Genomic DNA, 14,074 nt, shown 5'->3' on the forward strand with positions numbered 1-14,074 from the left:
ACTGATAGTTCTAGGACACAATTTGGGTTTACTGATAATAACAAGGATACAAGCTAGTATATCATATGACAGTGATGTAAGGTATTTCAGAGAATCCACCACAGGAGCAATTAGATTATCATACATCTGAATCTGAGACAATACCTGGTAAAATGATATGAGAAACAAAGAGAAATATTTTTTTTTAAATGGATGCATATGTAGTAGGCATTTCAATCCATGCATTTAAACAAACTCTAGAACTCCTATCAATACTTCAAAATCATCATCACCATAATTATCTTCATTGTTACTGTCATAATCATTAAAATATAAACCCCCATTTATTGAACCCCTATTGTCATCATTTACTGCCCCCCCCCCCCCACTTCACCATTCTCGCCATTATCACCACCACCATTACCATCATCATCTCCAACACCATCACTAAATTGTTATTATTATCGCAGATTATTATACCTAGGATTGGAGAAATTCTTTCTTGTCTAATTTACTTGTTTTTTTTTTTTACTTATAGCATTTCCCTTTCATATTGTGATTGCTTTAACAACTTTCTGCCTTGAACATTTTACATCAGGATCGTTTACACCAATCAAATTGACAAAATATTTGTACTTACATAAGAGAAGAGTACCCCAGGATTAGAGTGGCTTAATTTCCCAAGCTGTCTTCCAGAAGGCTTGACATTTTCCTTGGTTAATCTCTTCATGATGTACTTGGCCCTGTCTGTAGTATTAGCTTTGATCCGAATCATTGGGGGATGGATACCATAGCAATGATTTATCCATCGCGCATACAAGCAGTATCTGTACATATTTTGTTGAGAAAACAAAAGTGGTTAGGACAAGGATTCAGCAACAACTGTATACATGTTGTGTTGCACTCCACCTAGGTGATGCAAATGGGTAATTGGAAGGATGACTTTTCTTAATGCACCAAATGTTAGTAGTGACAATAGAGAAGAAGGCAAGTGCTATCCCTTGTGAAACAAAAATTCTGCTCTGAGTATTTTGGCTCGTCTCAAAGAATATAAACAAAGAAGATGCAAAATATCATGTGCTGTTGACCATTGAAACCAAGGATGCACAAATACATGGATAAGATCGATAAGACTCATTGCCCAGAAGGTATGAAGCGCTGAGGGACTCCAAATGGTAAATGCTGAGGGTCAACTGCCTTGCACAGGTCAAATGTGACTGCAAGGGCATATGCAGTGCAGTCAATACAAATTCACTCAAGAGCAAACTTTGTGTGTATCTTTACCTTCTATGATAAGGCAACATCTTCATTAGAGACCAGACCTCTTCAGAGAGACAAGCATTACATGGCATCATGCTGATAGAGGGTAATATCACTTGCTCAATCACTGATAGCATCTCATGAAAGACAGAATTCTATAATGATAAAACAACAATGGGAGAAACCATGTTAACTGTATTGCCCGGAGTTGAAGACAGGCCAATATGATTCGAATCAGGTTAATGAATGTCGTTTTCAAAAGTAGACAGTCCATATCATTACTTAAAACTTAAGATCATGAATGTACAAAAATTATTGGCAAAACTGCTTGCAAAACTATATTCATATAAGAAACAAAGTCAATGCTAATTGCGTTTTTAACCAAAAATCATAAATGTAAAATTATCTTTAGTTTTGCTGGTATTCTGTTTATGATCTCAAAAGAGTCCCCGACAAAGTTCATCAAAAAAACAATAAAAAAACAAAAGGTAAAAAAAAACAGTGAAATTCATAAGAAATTGCAAAAAAATATAATACATTAGAAATTAATCTGATATCGCATTTTTTTTCATGTACATTTGTTAAGAACAACACAAACAGTTTCTCAAGCAAAGTTAAGTTACAGGAAAAAGTATGATTTTGCATACTAATTATGCATAAATTAGCATAATTGCTAAATAGCGATTTGCATGAAATAAATTATGATACAATTTTGCAGATTATGTCCAAGAAAACCTGCATGCCAAATCAACGGCCGCAATCTCAAGGGCCCCCACCCCCCCCCCCCAGCCATATGAACGCACAAAATACCCCGGCTTAGATATGGTTTAATGTCCAATGTAAAAAAAAATACATATAACTAACAATAAACTTTGCACAACTTTTGAATCATTTTCTTAATCATAGTGCCTTTATCAATAAGTCAGGGGGTCACAGGTGAATATTGCAAATTATGCAAACCTGAAAGTAGGCTCTGTTTAATAAGGCAGGCTGTATAGTTTCACTTTTCTAAAAACCAACAGAATATTTCAAACAATATCACACCCTTCTTCTAAAGACAATTGTGATGTAATATATTGAACAAATCTCTCTAAAAAACAGATTCATCCTCCCTTTCAAGTCTTCAATTCAGGCTCCCGATATAAAACGATGACAATGACAAAGTTGTATGAATGAGGTGTAGGATTACAAAATCAGTCCGACTTACCAAATCTTCTTTCTTTTCCTCTGTCATTGAGGCTCTCTACAAATACAGAAGAAACAGAGGAATAACAGATAAAAAAGATATAACTAAACAGATCATATAAATAAAGGCTAACTAATAAGGAAAAACCCAAATGCACCAACTCCAGTTATTTTCATCCCTCATCTTAGCCTGTAGCAGACTAATACCTACAGTGCTACATGTACAAAGCCAGTGGGAATTCCGCAATTCAGTGGTCACTTGAATAAAATTTTCTTTGATATGGAAAACAATGTTGGCATATAACCATAGAGGTGGATTAACCATAAAGAATGTGGGGGGTTGAGGCATGATGGCCCCCTCAATTTTATGACTTTTTTCTTTGAAGTCTTGCGCAACTTTTGAGACAAAATTTGCGACATATGAGTATAGCATCGCTGCGCTATATAGTAGAGCGGATTAGCTCCAAAAATCACAACAATTGTGCAAATTTTGACTAAAGCATAAAACTTTCACAAGTATTAGTATATGCCAAAAGATTTATTTTAAAGATGGGAGGTAAATTTATAAATGCCATTTTCGGCCGTTGCCATGGCAACGGATTAATTTCTCCAAAACAACATACATTCCCATATAAATGGTAAATAAACATGATATAGATGACCAAAATGATAATTTTCAGGCTCCCAATTGAATACATATGAAATTTAGAAATATTCAAGATCATCAAGATAGTTCCAATTGGTCCGTTGCCATGGCAACGGCTTGTTTTTCCCCAGAAAAATAAACATTTTGATTAAAAAAAGTTGTAGAATATGATATATCTTTAATTTCCCCTAATTTTACAGTGCTTAATAAAGATATTTTGGTAGCTAAATGTGTAAATTACATCTCAAGCCATTGCCATGGCAACCAAATAACATCTAATTTACAAAAATAACATGGTTGTCAAGACAATGGATAGGTGGAAAATACAATTGGAATTGACTTAATCTGTATGCTTAAGTTTTGACCCCCTCATTTGAACAAAAAATACAAAATTGTTCTGCAGGAGTTCTTTATAAAGATAAAATATTATGTTGCTTTGGAAATGCTTGAATTGAATTTAAAAAGGAACAATTTTACAAAGGGCCCGTTGCCATGGCAACAGCTTATTTCCCTTTAAAGGTAAAAATATTGATAAAAATGTAGAATACATGTACGGTATGATCATCATTCCATTTTCCCTAATTTCAAGGTACTAATCGAGATATGTTTGTGATTAAATTTATAAATATAACATCTTAAGCCATTGCCATGGCAACCAAATAACATCTAATTTTTTAAAAAAGTGGATGATAAGGTTAAAAACAGGTAAAAGATACAATGAATATTAACTTAATGTGCATTCGTAAGGTCTGACCTACTCAACTAGTTTAGGGGAAAATAATACAGTCAGTGTTCTGCATGAACTAATTAGAATAATAAACATTGATGTTGCCTTGGTAATACTTGAATTCAACGATAAATATCAATGTTCCAAATGGCCTGTTGCCATAGCAACGGATCATTTACCCAAGAACAGTAGCAGTTTTGATTTTTAAAAAGGACTGTATAATCTTGATTTTTCTTTCATTTCCCTTAACTTTAGGGTAAGAATAGATATGTTTGCTGTTAACATGCAAATAACATATAAATCCATTGTCATGGCAACCAAGTAACATCTAATTTGAAAAAAAAAAATAACATGGTTGACATGATAATGGACAGGTGGAAAATGCAATTTATAACAATTAACTCAAGGTTTGACCCAGTCATTTAATTTTGAACAAAGATTACAATGTTTCGCATTAGTTCATTAGAATGATGAAATTTGAGGTTGCCTTGGTAATGCTTGAAGTTAATGATAAATATCAATGTTGCAAATGGGCCGTTGCCATGGCAACGACTCTTTTTTTCCCAAGAAAAGCACCAAATTTGATCGAAAAACAGTTTAAAATCTGCATTTTGTCATAAACTTCCCCTAATTTTAGGATGCAAAGCATAGATATGTTTGCTGTTGATGTACAAATAACTTCAGCCATTGCCATGACAACCAAATAACATCTAATTTCAGTGGCTTAATTTGGTTTGGGACTAGTTACAAGGACAGCCAGTGGTCTGACGTGTCCAAAACCCTAAGACGGCTTCCAAAAATGGAGTTTGAAATGGCTGTTGATATATAAATGGACATATAGGTCATTTCCTATCAATCTGAGATATATGATTTTGGTGTCTAGACCATGGTTTCAATGGTCAAATAATACACTATCACAAGTTGAATGGACAGTCAGTTGTCCATTATATAAAAAAATCCAAGATGGCTTCCAAAAATGGAGTCCAACATTGCTGTTGCTGCATTAAAAAAGTAGTTTGTTTGATATCCTGGAATATGTTTATGTCATGGTTAAATGGGTCAAATAATACATAAGGACAAGCAACAAGGACAGTCAGTGGTCAAGTTTGTCCAAAAATCCAAGGTGGCTTCCAAAAATGAAATAGCTCCTGTTACTAACAAATGGACATATTTCGTGTAATATATGTCAGTAAATACATCATGTACATTTGAACAAGTTACAAGGACAGTCCGTAATCCAGTGTGTCTAAACATCCAAGATGGCTTCCGACAATTGGAGTCTAATCGGAGTCTGTTACTTAAAAATTGACATAGTTCATTTAAAATCCACCAAGAAAAAAATATTTTGGTGTTCACACTTTGGTTTCAAGGTTTTACAAATATGTTTAGACTGGTTACAATGATATCCAGTTGTCCATTTTTTCCTAAAAATCCAAGAGGATTTTCAAAATGGCATCTAAAATGACTTATATCACTCAGAAATTATCTGAGTTCATACAACATCAACATGTGAGAAACATTTTTGGTGTCTACACTGTGGTATGAAGGGTCCACTATTACATTAGGACAAGTAACAAGGATGGTTAGTTATCAATTTTGTCCAAAATCCAAGGTAGATTCTAAAATTACATCAATGGGTGCTGTTGCCAACTCTTACCTGCTTTTCTGGGGGGAATGAGCTGTTGCCATGGCAACGGGACATTTGAAACACTAATATTTATCATTAAATTCAAGTATTACCAAGACAACATAATTTTATTATTCTGATGAACTCATACAGAACTCTTACTGAAATTTTTGTTCGAAATTAAATGACCGGCCAAACCTTTCGCATATTGAGTTATTTGTATTTGTATTTGTATTTTCCACCTGTCCAAAATCTTGTCATCCAAATCATTATTTTTTAGTATTAGATATTATCTGGTTGCCATGGCAATAGCTTCAGATGTTATTTATACATTTTGAATCAAACATATCGATGTTTAGCACACAAAGATTAGGGGAAATGCAAGAAAAATCAGATTCTACAGTCCCTTTTTTAATCAAAACTGATACTAAATGATCTGTTGCTATGGCAACAGGCCATTTTGAATATTGATATTTATTGTTGAATTCAAGTATTACCAAGGCAACATCAATGTTTATCATTCTAATTTAGTTCATGCAGAACACTGACTGTATTATTTTCCCCTAAATTAATTGAGTAGGTCAGACCTTACGAATGCACATTAAGTTAATATTCATTGTATCTTTCACCTGTTTTTAACCTTATCATCCACTTAAAAAAAAAAAAAATAGATGTTATTTGGTTGCCATGGCAATGGCTTAAGATGTTATATTTATAAAATTTAGTCACAAACATATCTCGATTAGTCCCTTGAAATTAGGGAAAATGGAATGATGATCTTACTGTACATGTATTTTACATTTTTATCAATATTTATACTTTTCTAGAGGGAAATAAGATGTTGCCATGGCAACAGGTCCTTTGCAAAATTGTTTATTTTTAAATTTAATTCAAGCTTTACCAAGGCAACATTAATTTTTATCTTTATAAAGAACTCCTGCAGAACACTTTCTGTATTTTTTGTTCAAATGAGGGGGTCAAATATTAAGCATACAGATTAAGTTAATTCCACTTGTATTTTCCACCTATCCATTGTCTTGACAACCATGTTATTTTTGTAAATTAGATGTTATTTGGTTGCCATGGCAATGGCTTGAGATGTAATTTACACATTTAGCTACCAAAATATCTTCGATAAGCACTGTAAAGTTAGGGGAAATTAAAGATAAATCATATTCTACAACGTTTTTTTAATCAAAATGTTTACTTTTCTGGGGAAAAACAAGCCGTTGCCATGGCAACGGACCAATTGGAACTTTCTTGATGATCTTGAATATTTCTAAATTTCATGTGTATTCAATTGGGAGCCTGAAAATTATCATTTTGGTCATCTATGTCACGTTTATTTACCATTTACATGGGAATGCATGTTATTTTGGAGAAATTAATCCGTTGCCATGGCAACGGCCGAAAATGGCATTTATAAATTTACCTCCCATCTTTGAAATAAATCTTACGGCATATACTAATACTTGTGAAAGTTTCATGCTTTAGTCATAATTTGCACAATTGTTCGGCTAATCCGCTCTACTAATAGGACTTTTTACGAGACAATATCATGCAAAAAATGGCTCATTTTTATACTTTCTGTACAAAGTCTATGAGAGGTGAAATTCATAAAAGGGTGATTATTTTTCATTCTAATTGGTTTGCTCAATCAATTTAGGGTTTCATTAATTTGTTAAATGGTCTGTAATGATATCCATTGAAAAATGTAAAACAAAAGTAAAAAAAACAAAGAAAAACATAAATTTTAAATAACAAAGAAATAGATGGGGGAAAAAATTGGCTTTCGCAAAGTTTATTTGTGGAAACCTTTGAATTAGATTACAAAGATGACATCTGGAAAAAAAGAAATTTGAAGCGAAATTGGGTTTTAAATATGCAAATAATTTTTTTATGAGTAAATTTGCATATTTTATTCATAATGAATAAAAAGTAGTATAAAATATAAAATATTTCCAGATTTTTTTTTCATACTGGCTTGTAGTTCATGTGGTAAAGAATGTGCGCGTCGAATTTTGATTGCCCAAAGGGCGGCTGAGATCAGATCCCCCCCCCCCCCATCCCAGGCCTGAGAGTGGCCATCCTCAATGCATCAGATTATACATTTTTAAATCAAATTTTTCAATTTTTCTAGGATAAAAGCCGTTACCATGGCAATGGTCCAATTTCAACTATTGTGCTGACTTCAAATATCTGGAAGTATTATTATTCATTGCATTGGAAGCTTAAAACTGTAAGATTCAACCATTTATAATACCAAGTTTATCTACCATTATAAAGGAATATCACTTTTGAGAAATTAAACCATTGCCATGGCAACATCCCAAGACCTCATTTGGTAACTAGCATATTCGTGTTTAGCACCCTCAAAATAGGGGCAATGGAACAAACACAATCAGATTCTAGAGAATTTTAAAAGAATAATAAAAAAATGACTGGGAGCTGTGTATATGTGATCGAGCAGGTACAATTGCCCGGTTCGGTAATGGCGGCCAGTTTACATGGCCGGCACAGCGCAGTTGCGTGCAAGCTATTATGACTCAGCGCTCTAGCTTTACTTTTATCCACCTCTATGCATATAACTAATCTCACAATCAAGATTTCTAGAAGAATTGATAATCATAAGCTAATACAATACCATATAATAGAAAACACTGCACCTCTCTGCTCAGAGCAACCGGTTTGCTAACCAGAGTAAATTTGAATTACGCTCCTTTTGAACACACACAATTATGTTAAAGTGTAATAATACTTTTAGATAAGCAATAAAAGGTATTTAAGAAAACTACCTGAGCAAGTAGTGCTTTGCCTAGCCTGACAAGTTTCCAGATGAGGATAGGTTGTAATGATGCATATGGTCCAAGATAGCGGCACATCTCAAGGACTCCTTTGACGTCTCCTAGGTTCTGAACAGCCGGCAAGGTGCCATTCTTCGGAGGTGAAGGTATATGATGCCCTTTTGCTCCCTGTGGTTGACAACTCCTTCAACACACAATTGATCATAATAATCATTTTGATTGATTGAATTGTTAGTTAACTTGTCGCATTGCCAAATTACATTAGTTTGTTTATTTTGACTACTATCAACTTGGTCAGTTTTCTTTCTGTCAAGTCATTACTTTATTCAAAATCAAATAAAGCTGGTAATTAGACCTGGGTCCCGTAACACAAAGTTTACTGATGAATCATGTGCTTCATTTTTTACAATAGAATTGTACATTAAAGTCAAAGCGATCAATTATTTAAAAAAAATTATACGACGACTGCTAAACTTTGTGTTTCGGCCCCAGATGGTAATTTTTTCAATGATTTGAGACTTTAGCATTAACATAAGTTGCTATATTAGCACTCTGGGTTTCAGCTACACATGTACATGTAACAATGGCCATATAGAGCAAAGAAGATATTGATCATGTTGGACTTTGCAATATGAGCTCAAGAGAAACACATAAAACTCCAGCATATACAGTATAACATCATTAGACCAACTAATAACAGACAAACTTGCTATGAACAAAGTGGAATTAAAGAAGTGAGAACTAAAAAGTGTTTGATCAAAATTTGTTGTCTGACAAGTTGTCAAACATGAAAACTTTCCTTGGTTTTAACTTGTTGAGAAGCAGGTATCTGACTGCCACTGACAGTGGTAACTGCCAGATAAAACATCTGATGAAACAATATTCAGACCAGTCTGGCAATAGACAAAGTTGGATTGAACCAACATAATGAATTAATACAAGAAGCAGAACCAAGGACCGAGGAATGATTTGTATACTTGCAATCAACAGATAGACTAAAGATGTGGAGCATTGTGGCCCAGTGGATTAGTCTCCGGACTTTGAAACAGAGGGTCGTGGGTTCAAATCCCAGCCATGGCGTAATTCCTTCTGCAAGAAATTTATCCACATTGTGCTGCACTCAAGCCAGGTGAGGTGAATGGGTACCTGGCAGGAATTTATTCCTTGAAATGCGTGTGCGCTGTAATCTTAGTAATTACGGCTGCCAAGCTACAGCTGGGGTAATAATGTCCAAGTCCTTTGGAAGCGCATAGAGACATTATTCATAATTGTGATATGCACTATACAAGAACTGTGTATTATTATTATCATTATTATTAAAGATTCCTATCATCAGCTAGATTGCAATTGATTGCAAGAAAATTTTCCATGATAAAGTGTGATTTGGAAGGGTTGGCTTTAAAACATATACAAAATATAAACACACAAGGCAGGACTTACTTTGTGTATAGAGGTTGAAGTATAGATTCAATGAGGTTGCAGAGAGCCTTGGACACAGTAGGGTTACTTGTAGTGCCATACTCAGGCAGTTTGTCTAGTAGTTTCTTGGCATGTACCCAATCTCCTATTAGAATCAAGGCTTCACACAATCCAATCTTTTGGTTGTCAATAACCTATAGGACACAAGAAAAAAGGTGATAAAACTTAGTTCTGACTGTCATATTGAATAATTGATGAGAAATTTGTCTAAAAATGATTGTTGTTTATAAAGCACTATGTAACTGGTATTTGCCTTTAGGCACTGGAAAAACCCAATGACAACATACCGACTCAATTCTGCCAAAAACTTACATCTACAATATACAGAGATAGGCATGCATGGGACCAGATATAAATAAATGGCTGAAGAGTAGATGTTTGCAGTGAACCATTTTAAATGACATTTTCCCCTGGATATCATGCTATAGATTTTGAAAGTTCATAATTATAACTTCTATATCTACAGCAACTTTCCTTCAAGGTAAATGTTTTAAACTTAAAGGGGAATGAAACCTATGGATCAAATAGGCTTGTATCGAAACAGAAAAATCAAAGAATAAGAACAAAGAAAGTTTGAGAAAAATCAGACAAATAATGAGAAAGTTATGAGCATTTGAATGTTGCAATCACTAATGCTATGCAGATCCTCCTATTGGCAATGCGGCAAGGATGTGTGATGTCACATGTGAACAACTTTCCCTTTGATGGACTCTAAAATACCCCCAAAATGTACTTTTTGCTTTTTCTTAAGGTGATACAAACTCTTTACCATAATGTATTTTTTTTTAATCTGTATTACATGCCCTCCTATAGAAAGAACACATGATCTACTGATAGATCTATGTGATCAAAGAGGCAATTTAAGTGAAATATATACTAAAGTAATGGGGAGAGTTGTTCACAAGTGACATCACACATCTTTGTCACATTGCCAATCTGAGGATCTCCATAGCATTACTGATCGCAATATTCAAATGCTCAAAACTCTCATTATTTGTCCGATTTTTCTTAAACTTCCATTGATCTGTTTCTCTGATTTTTCTGTTTTCACACAAGCTACCTTGTTCCAAAGGTTTCATTCTCCTTAAATAATAATTCTGAAGGAAATAGGTACTTTCAACTTTCTGAATAAGGCATTCAGTTTCATACAAATTTATAATCTTCGAAAGTCAAAATCTTAACCTGCAATAAATTTTTATTAATAAGTAACAATAAAGCCAAGTTTACTGACATGAAATCCATGCCAAATGACCACTAATATTTTATTATGCCCAAGTTGCATGAAACGGGACCTTATACTTTTTTAATCATGACATTTATAAAACACGTTTGTGTAAAAAATGAAGCCTTGTTGAAAAAAACACACTCTTGCTTCTACTATTCAGGCAAAACAAAAACTTGTACAAAAGACTAACATTACCTAGTAGGAACCAGAACAGCCTTGGTGACACTGACATTTGCTCCGGTCTTAATATCTCTGAAGGCAGAGGTTTAAAGAGTGTTTGGTTCAGAATAATGTAAAAATAAGGATTATGTTTTAGTTAGTTTTGTAGGTTAGGAGCAAATGTCATGGAAACAGGGCCTTTGCTGTTCAATCATACAGTATAGATAATACAGTCATCTACTGTTAGCCTTAATATATGCGGTGAGATCATGGGTACTACAGTCACACTTTGTAAAGATATCTGGCTCTCCCTTCAAGAAGATTATTATCAATGCAACTTTGTCTCTGAGAGCAGGAACGTCTCATGGACAAAAAAAAAAGAAGATGGAAAGTTCACTTTAACTAGGCAGCTCACACTTTAATGTCATCATCCTGATTTTTAAAGTGTTTCTGAAAGAAACTAGAAAAAAACTCAAACCTGTTCATCTTTCTCCTTCTCTTTCTCCTTGTCATCTTTGTCATCCTTGTCTGCAAGAACAGCCATGCTCATCTTCCTAGCATACTGCCTTGCATCAATAATCTCCTGCTTGTGGGCCTTGAAGATATCAACATCAGTTGGAGCAAGCTAGAAGTCAGATTATAGGAACAGATGTAAATGATCAATCATTATTTTTGGGAATAAAGCTGTATACTATCTATACTGTTAAAGGTTAAGTCAACCCCAGAGAAATGTAGGTTTGAATCAATAGAGAAAAATCCAACAAGCATAATGTTGAAAATCTTAACAAAATCGGATGTAGAATAAGAAATTACATTTTAAAGTTTCGCTTATTTTTCACAAAAAATTTATATGCAGAACTCATGACATGCAAATGAGAAAGTGGATGAGGTCCCTCGCTCTCTATTTCTTTCATTTTTTTTTTATTATACAACATTTCATTTTTTACAAATTTGACAAAAAGGACCAACTTGACTGAACCACACAAAGTGTAAACAATTGTAATTCCACATATTCAGAGAAAAATAAAACTTCTTTCACATTACCATGAGGAGAAAATAAGAATATATCCTATTTCTATACCAAAATACAAAAGATATAGTGAGTGGATAATGTTATCAGTCCCCTCATTTGCATACAGACAAGGATGTGCTTATAACTGTTTTTTTTTTATTAAGCGAAACTTTGAAATGCCATACAATAAGTTTCTTATTTCACATCCGATTTTGATGAAATTTTCATTGTTTGCATGTTGAACTTTTCTCTTTTTATTTCAATCAACTTTTTGTTAGGGGTGGACTTGTCCTTTAATGAAACAGCCATGCTGCATTGTTAAGGTGAATACTATTCATTTTAACCTTATGTAGAACCCACCAATATGTTTGGCAATAAATACACAAATGCTTAAAGATTACACCACAAAGTTTAAGTTTTTTGCTTTCCAGTCTTGCAACATTTTTAAGAATTACATGTAGATTTGCAACTTCCAGGTACGCGGTTCTGAGTTATGCAACAATTTATAAGTACATGTCAGAACGGAATTGCTAAGAAACATGATTTCATAAGTCAAAGAACATGCAAGCTCTGAAACTGCAATATTGTGCTTGCAAGACAATCACTGGTAAAATGGACAGACAGAATCAACTGAAGACAGACACTTAAGCTCTCTCAGCTCTCCATCAATACTCACATTTTCAGATCGATCATGGTTTTGTTTATACAGTAAGTAAGCCCCCGGAATTTTTAACAAGTGGAATGCCTCTGGCCGTCTCACCTGCATCACGCGATTCAATATAGCAGCAGTGCTGATTTTGAAAACTACTATAACTCGCACAAGATGTTCAGTGATACTTGGTTACTCTTATTTCCACGTTTTATGAACTAGACCAATACACTCATAGAGATATGATGGCAATTCAACAAATACTGTACCCCCAACGTGGCCAAAGTTCTTTGACCTTACATGACCTTTGACCTTGATCATGTGACCTGAAACTCGCACAGGATGTTCAGTGATACTTGATTACTATTATGTCCAAGTTTTATGAACTAGACCAACACACTTTCAAATTTATGGCTGTAATTCAACAAATACCCCAATTTGGCCAAAGTTCATTGACCCTAAATGACCTTTGACCTTGATCATGTGACCTGAAACTTGCACAGGATGTTCAGTAATACTTGATTACTATTATGTCCAAGTTTCATGAATCAGATCCATAAACTTTCAAAGTTATGATGGTAATTCAACAGATACCCCCAATTCGGCCAAAGTTCATTGACCCTAAATGACCTTTGACCTTGGTCATGTGACGTGAAACTCATGCAGGATGTTCAGTGATACTTGATTAACCTTATGTATAAGTTTCATGAACTAGGTCCATATATTTTCTAAGTTATGATGACATTTCAAAAACTTAACCTTAGGTTAAGATTTTGATGTTGATTCCCCCAACATGGTCTAAGTTCATTGACCCTAAATGACCTTTGACCTTGGTCATGTGACATGAAACTCAGGCAGGATGTTCAGTAATACTTGATTAACCTTATGGCCAAGTTTCATGAACTAGGTCCATATACTTTCTAAGTTATGCTGTCATTTCAAAAACTTAACCTAAGGTTAAGATTTGGTGTTGACGCCGCCGTCGCCGTCGCCGCCGCCGTCGCCGTCGGAAAAGCGGCGCCTATAGTCTCACTCTGCTATGCAGGTGAGACAAAAACATTAATCAGTCTCCCATAGGAAGTGGCCTCATAGAAATTCAACAATTTAACAAGATAAATGGCAGTTTTGGTTACGATTTCACATGAGTTCCTACAGAATCCACTCAAATCATAACCCGAGTGTCTGTAGGCCTATGTATAAATAAAAGCATATGTGCCAATTGTATTCTGGATGAAATTGATTAATTGCTGAGAAATCAGTAAAATAAGCATGAAATTCTAGCCAGATGTCAGGTCTGTTTTTCAGGCAATTAAAATCCACTG

At 34.3% G+C, this 14,074-nt stretch overlaps 1 protein-coding gene across 1 annotated transcript in view; it reads right to left on the reverse strand.

Annotated features, from left to right (window-relative positions):
• Positions 1–14,074, reverse strand: part of LOC129261224 (THO complex subunit 2-like) — a 142,944-nt gene that overhangs the window by 70,289 nt on the left and 58,581 nt on the right. The window contains exons 10-16 of the mRNA XM_064114108.1: positions 11,570–11,716; positions 9,669–9,841; positions 8,220–8,412; positions 2,447–2,482; positions 1,264–1,394; positions 620–806; positions 51–144 (exon numbers count right to left, since the gene is read on the reverse strand). Coding sequence (XP_063970178.1) covers positions 51–144; positions 620–806; positions 1,264–1,394; positions 2,447–2,482; positions 8,220–8,412; positions 9,669–9,841; positions 11,570–11,716 — 961 coding nt within the window. The remainder of the gene's footprint in view (positions 1–50; positions 145–619; positions 807–1,263; positions 1,395–2,446; positions 2,483–8,219; positions 8,413–9,668; positions 9,842–11,569; positions 11,717–14,074) is intronic.

This window comes from Lytechinus pictus, unplaced genomic scaffold, assembly GCF_037042905.1.
Source record: "Lytechinus pictus isolate F3 Inbred unplaced genomic scaffold, Lp3.0 scaffold_19, whole genome shotgun sequence".
Taxonomy (NCBI): domain Eukaryota; kingdom Metazoa; phylum Echinodermata; class Echinoidea; order Temnopleuroida; family Toxopneustidae; genus Lytechinus; species Lytechinus pictus.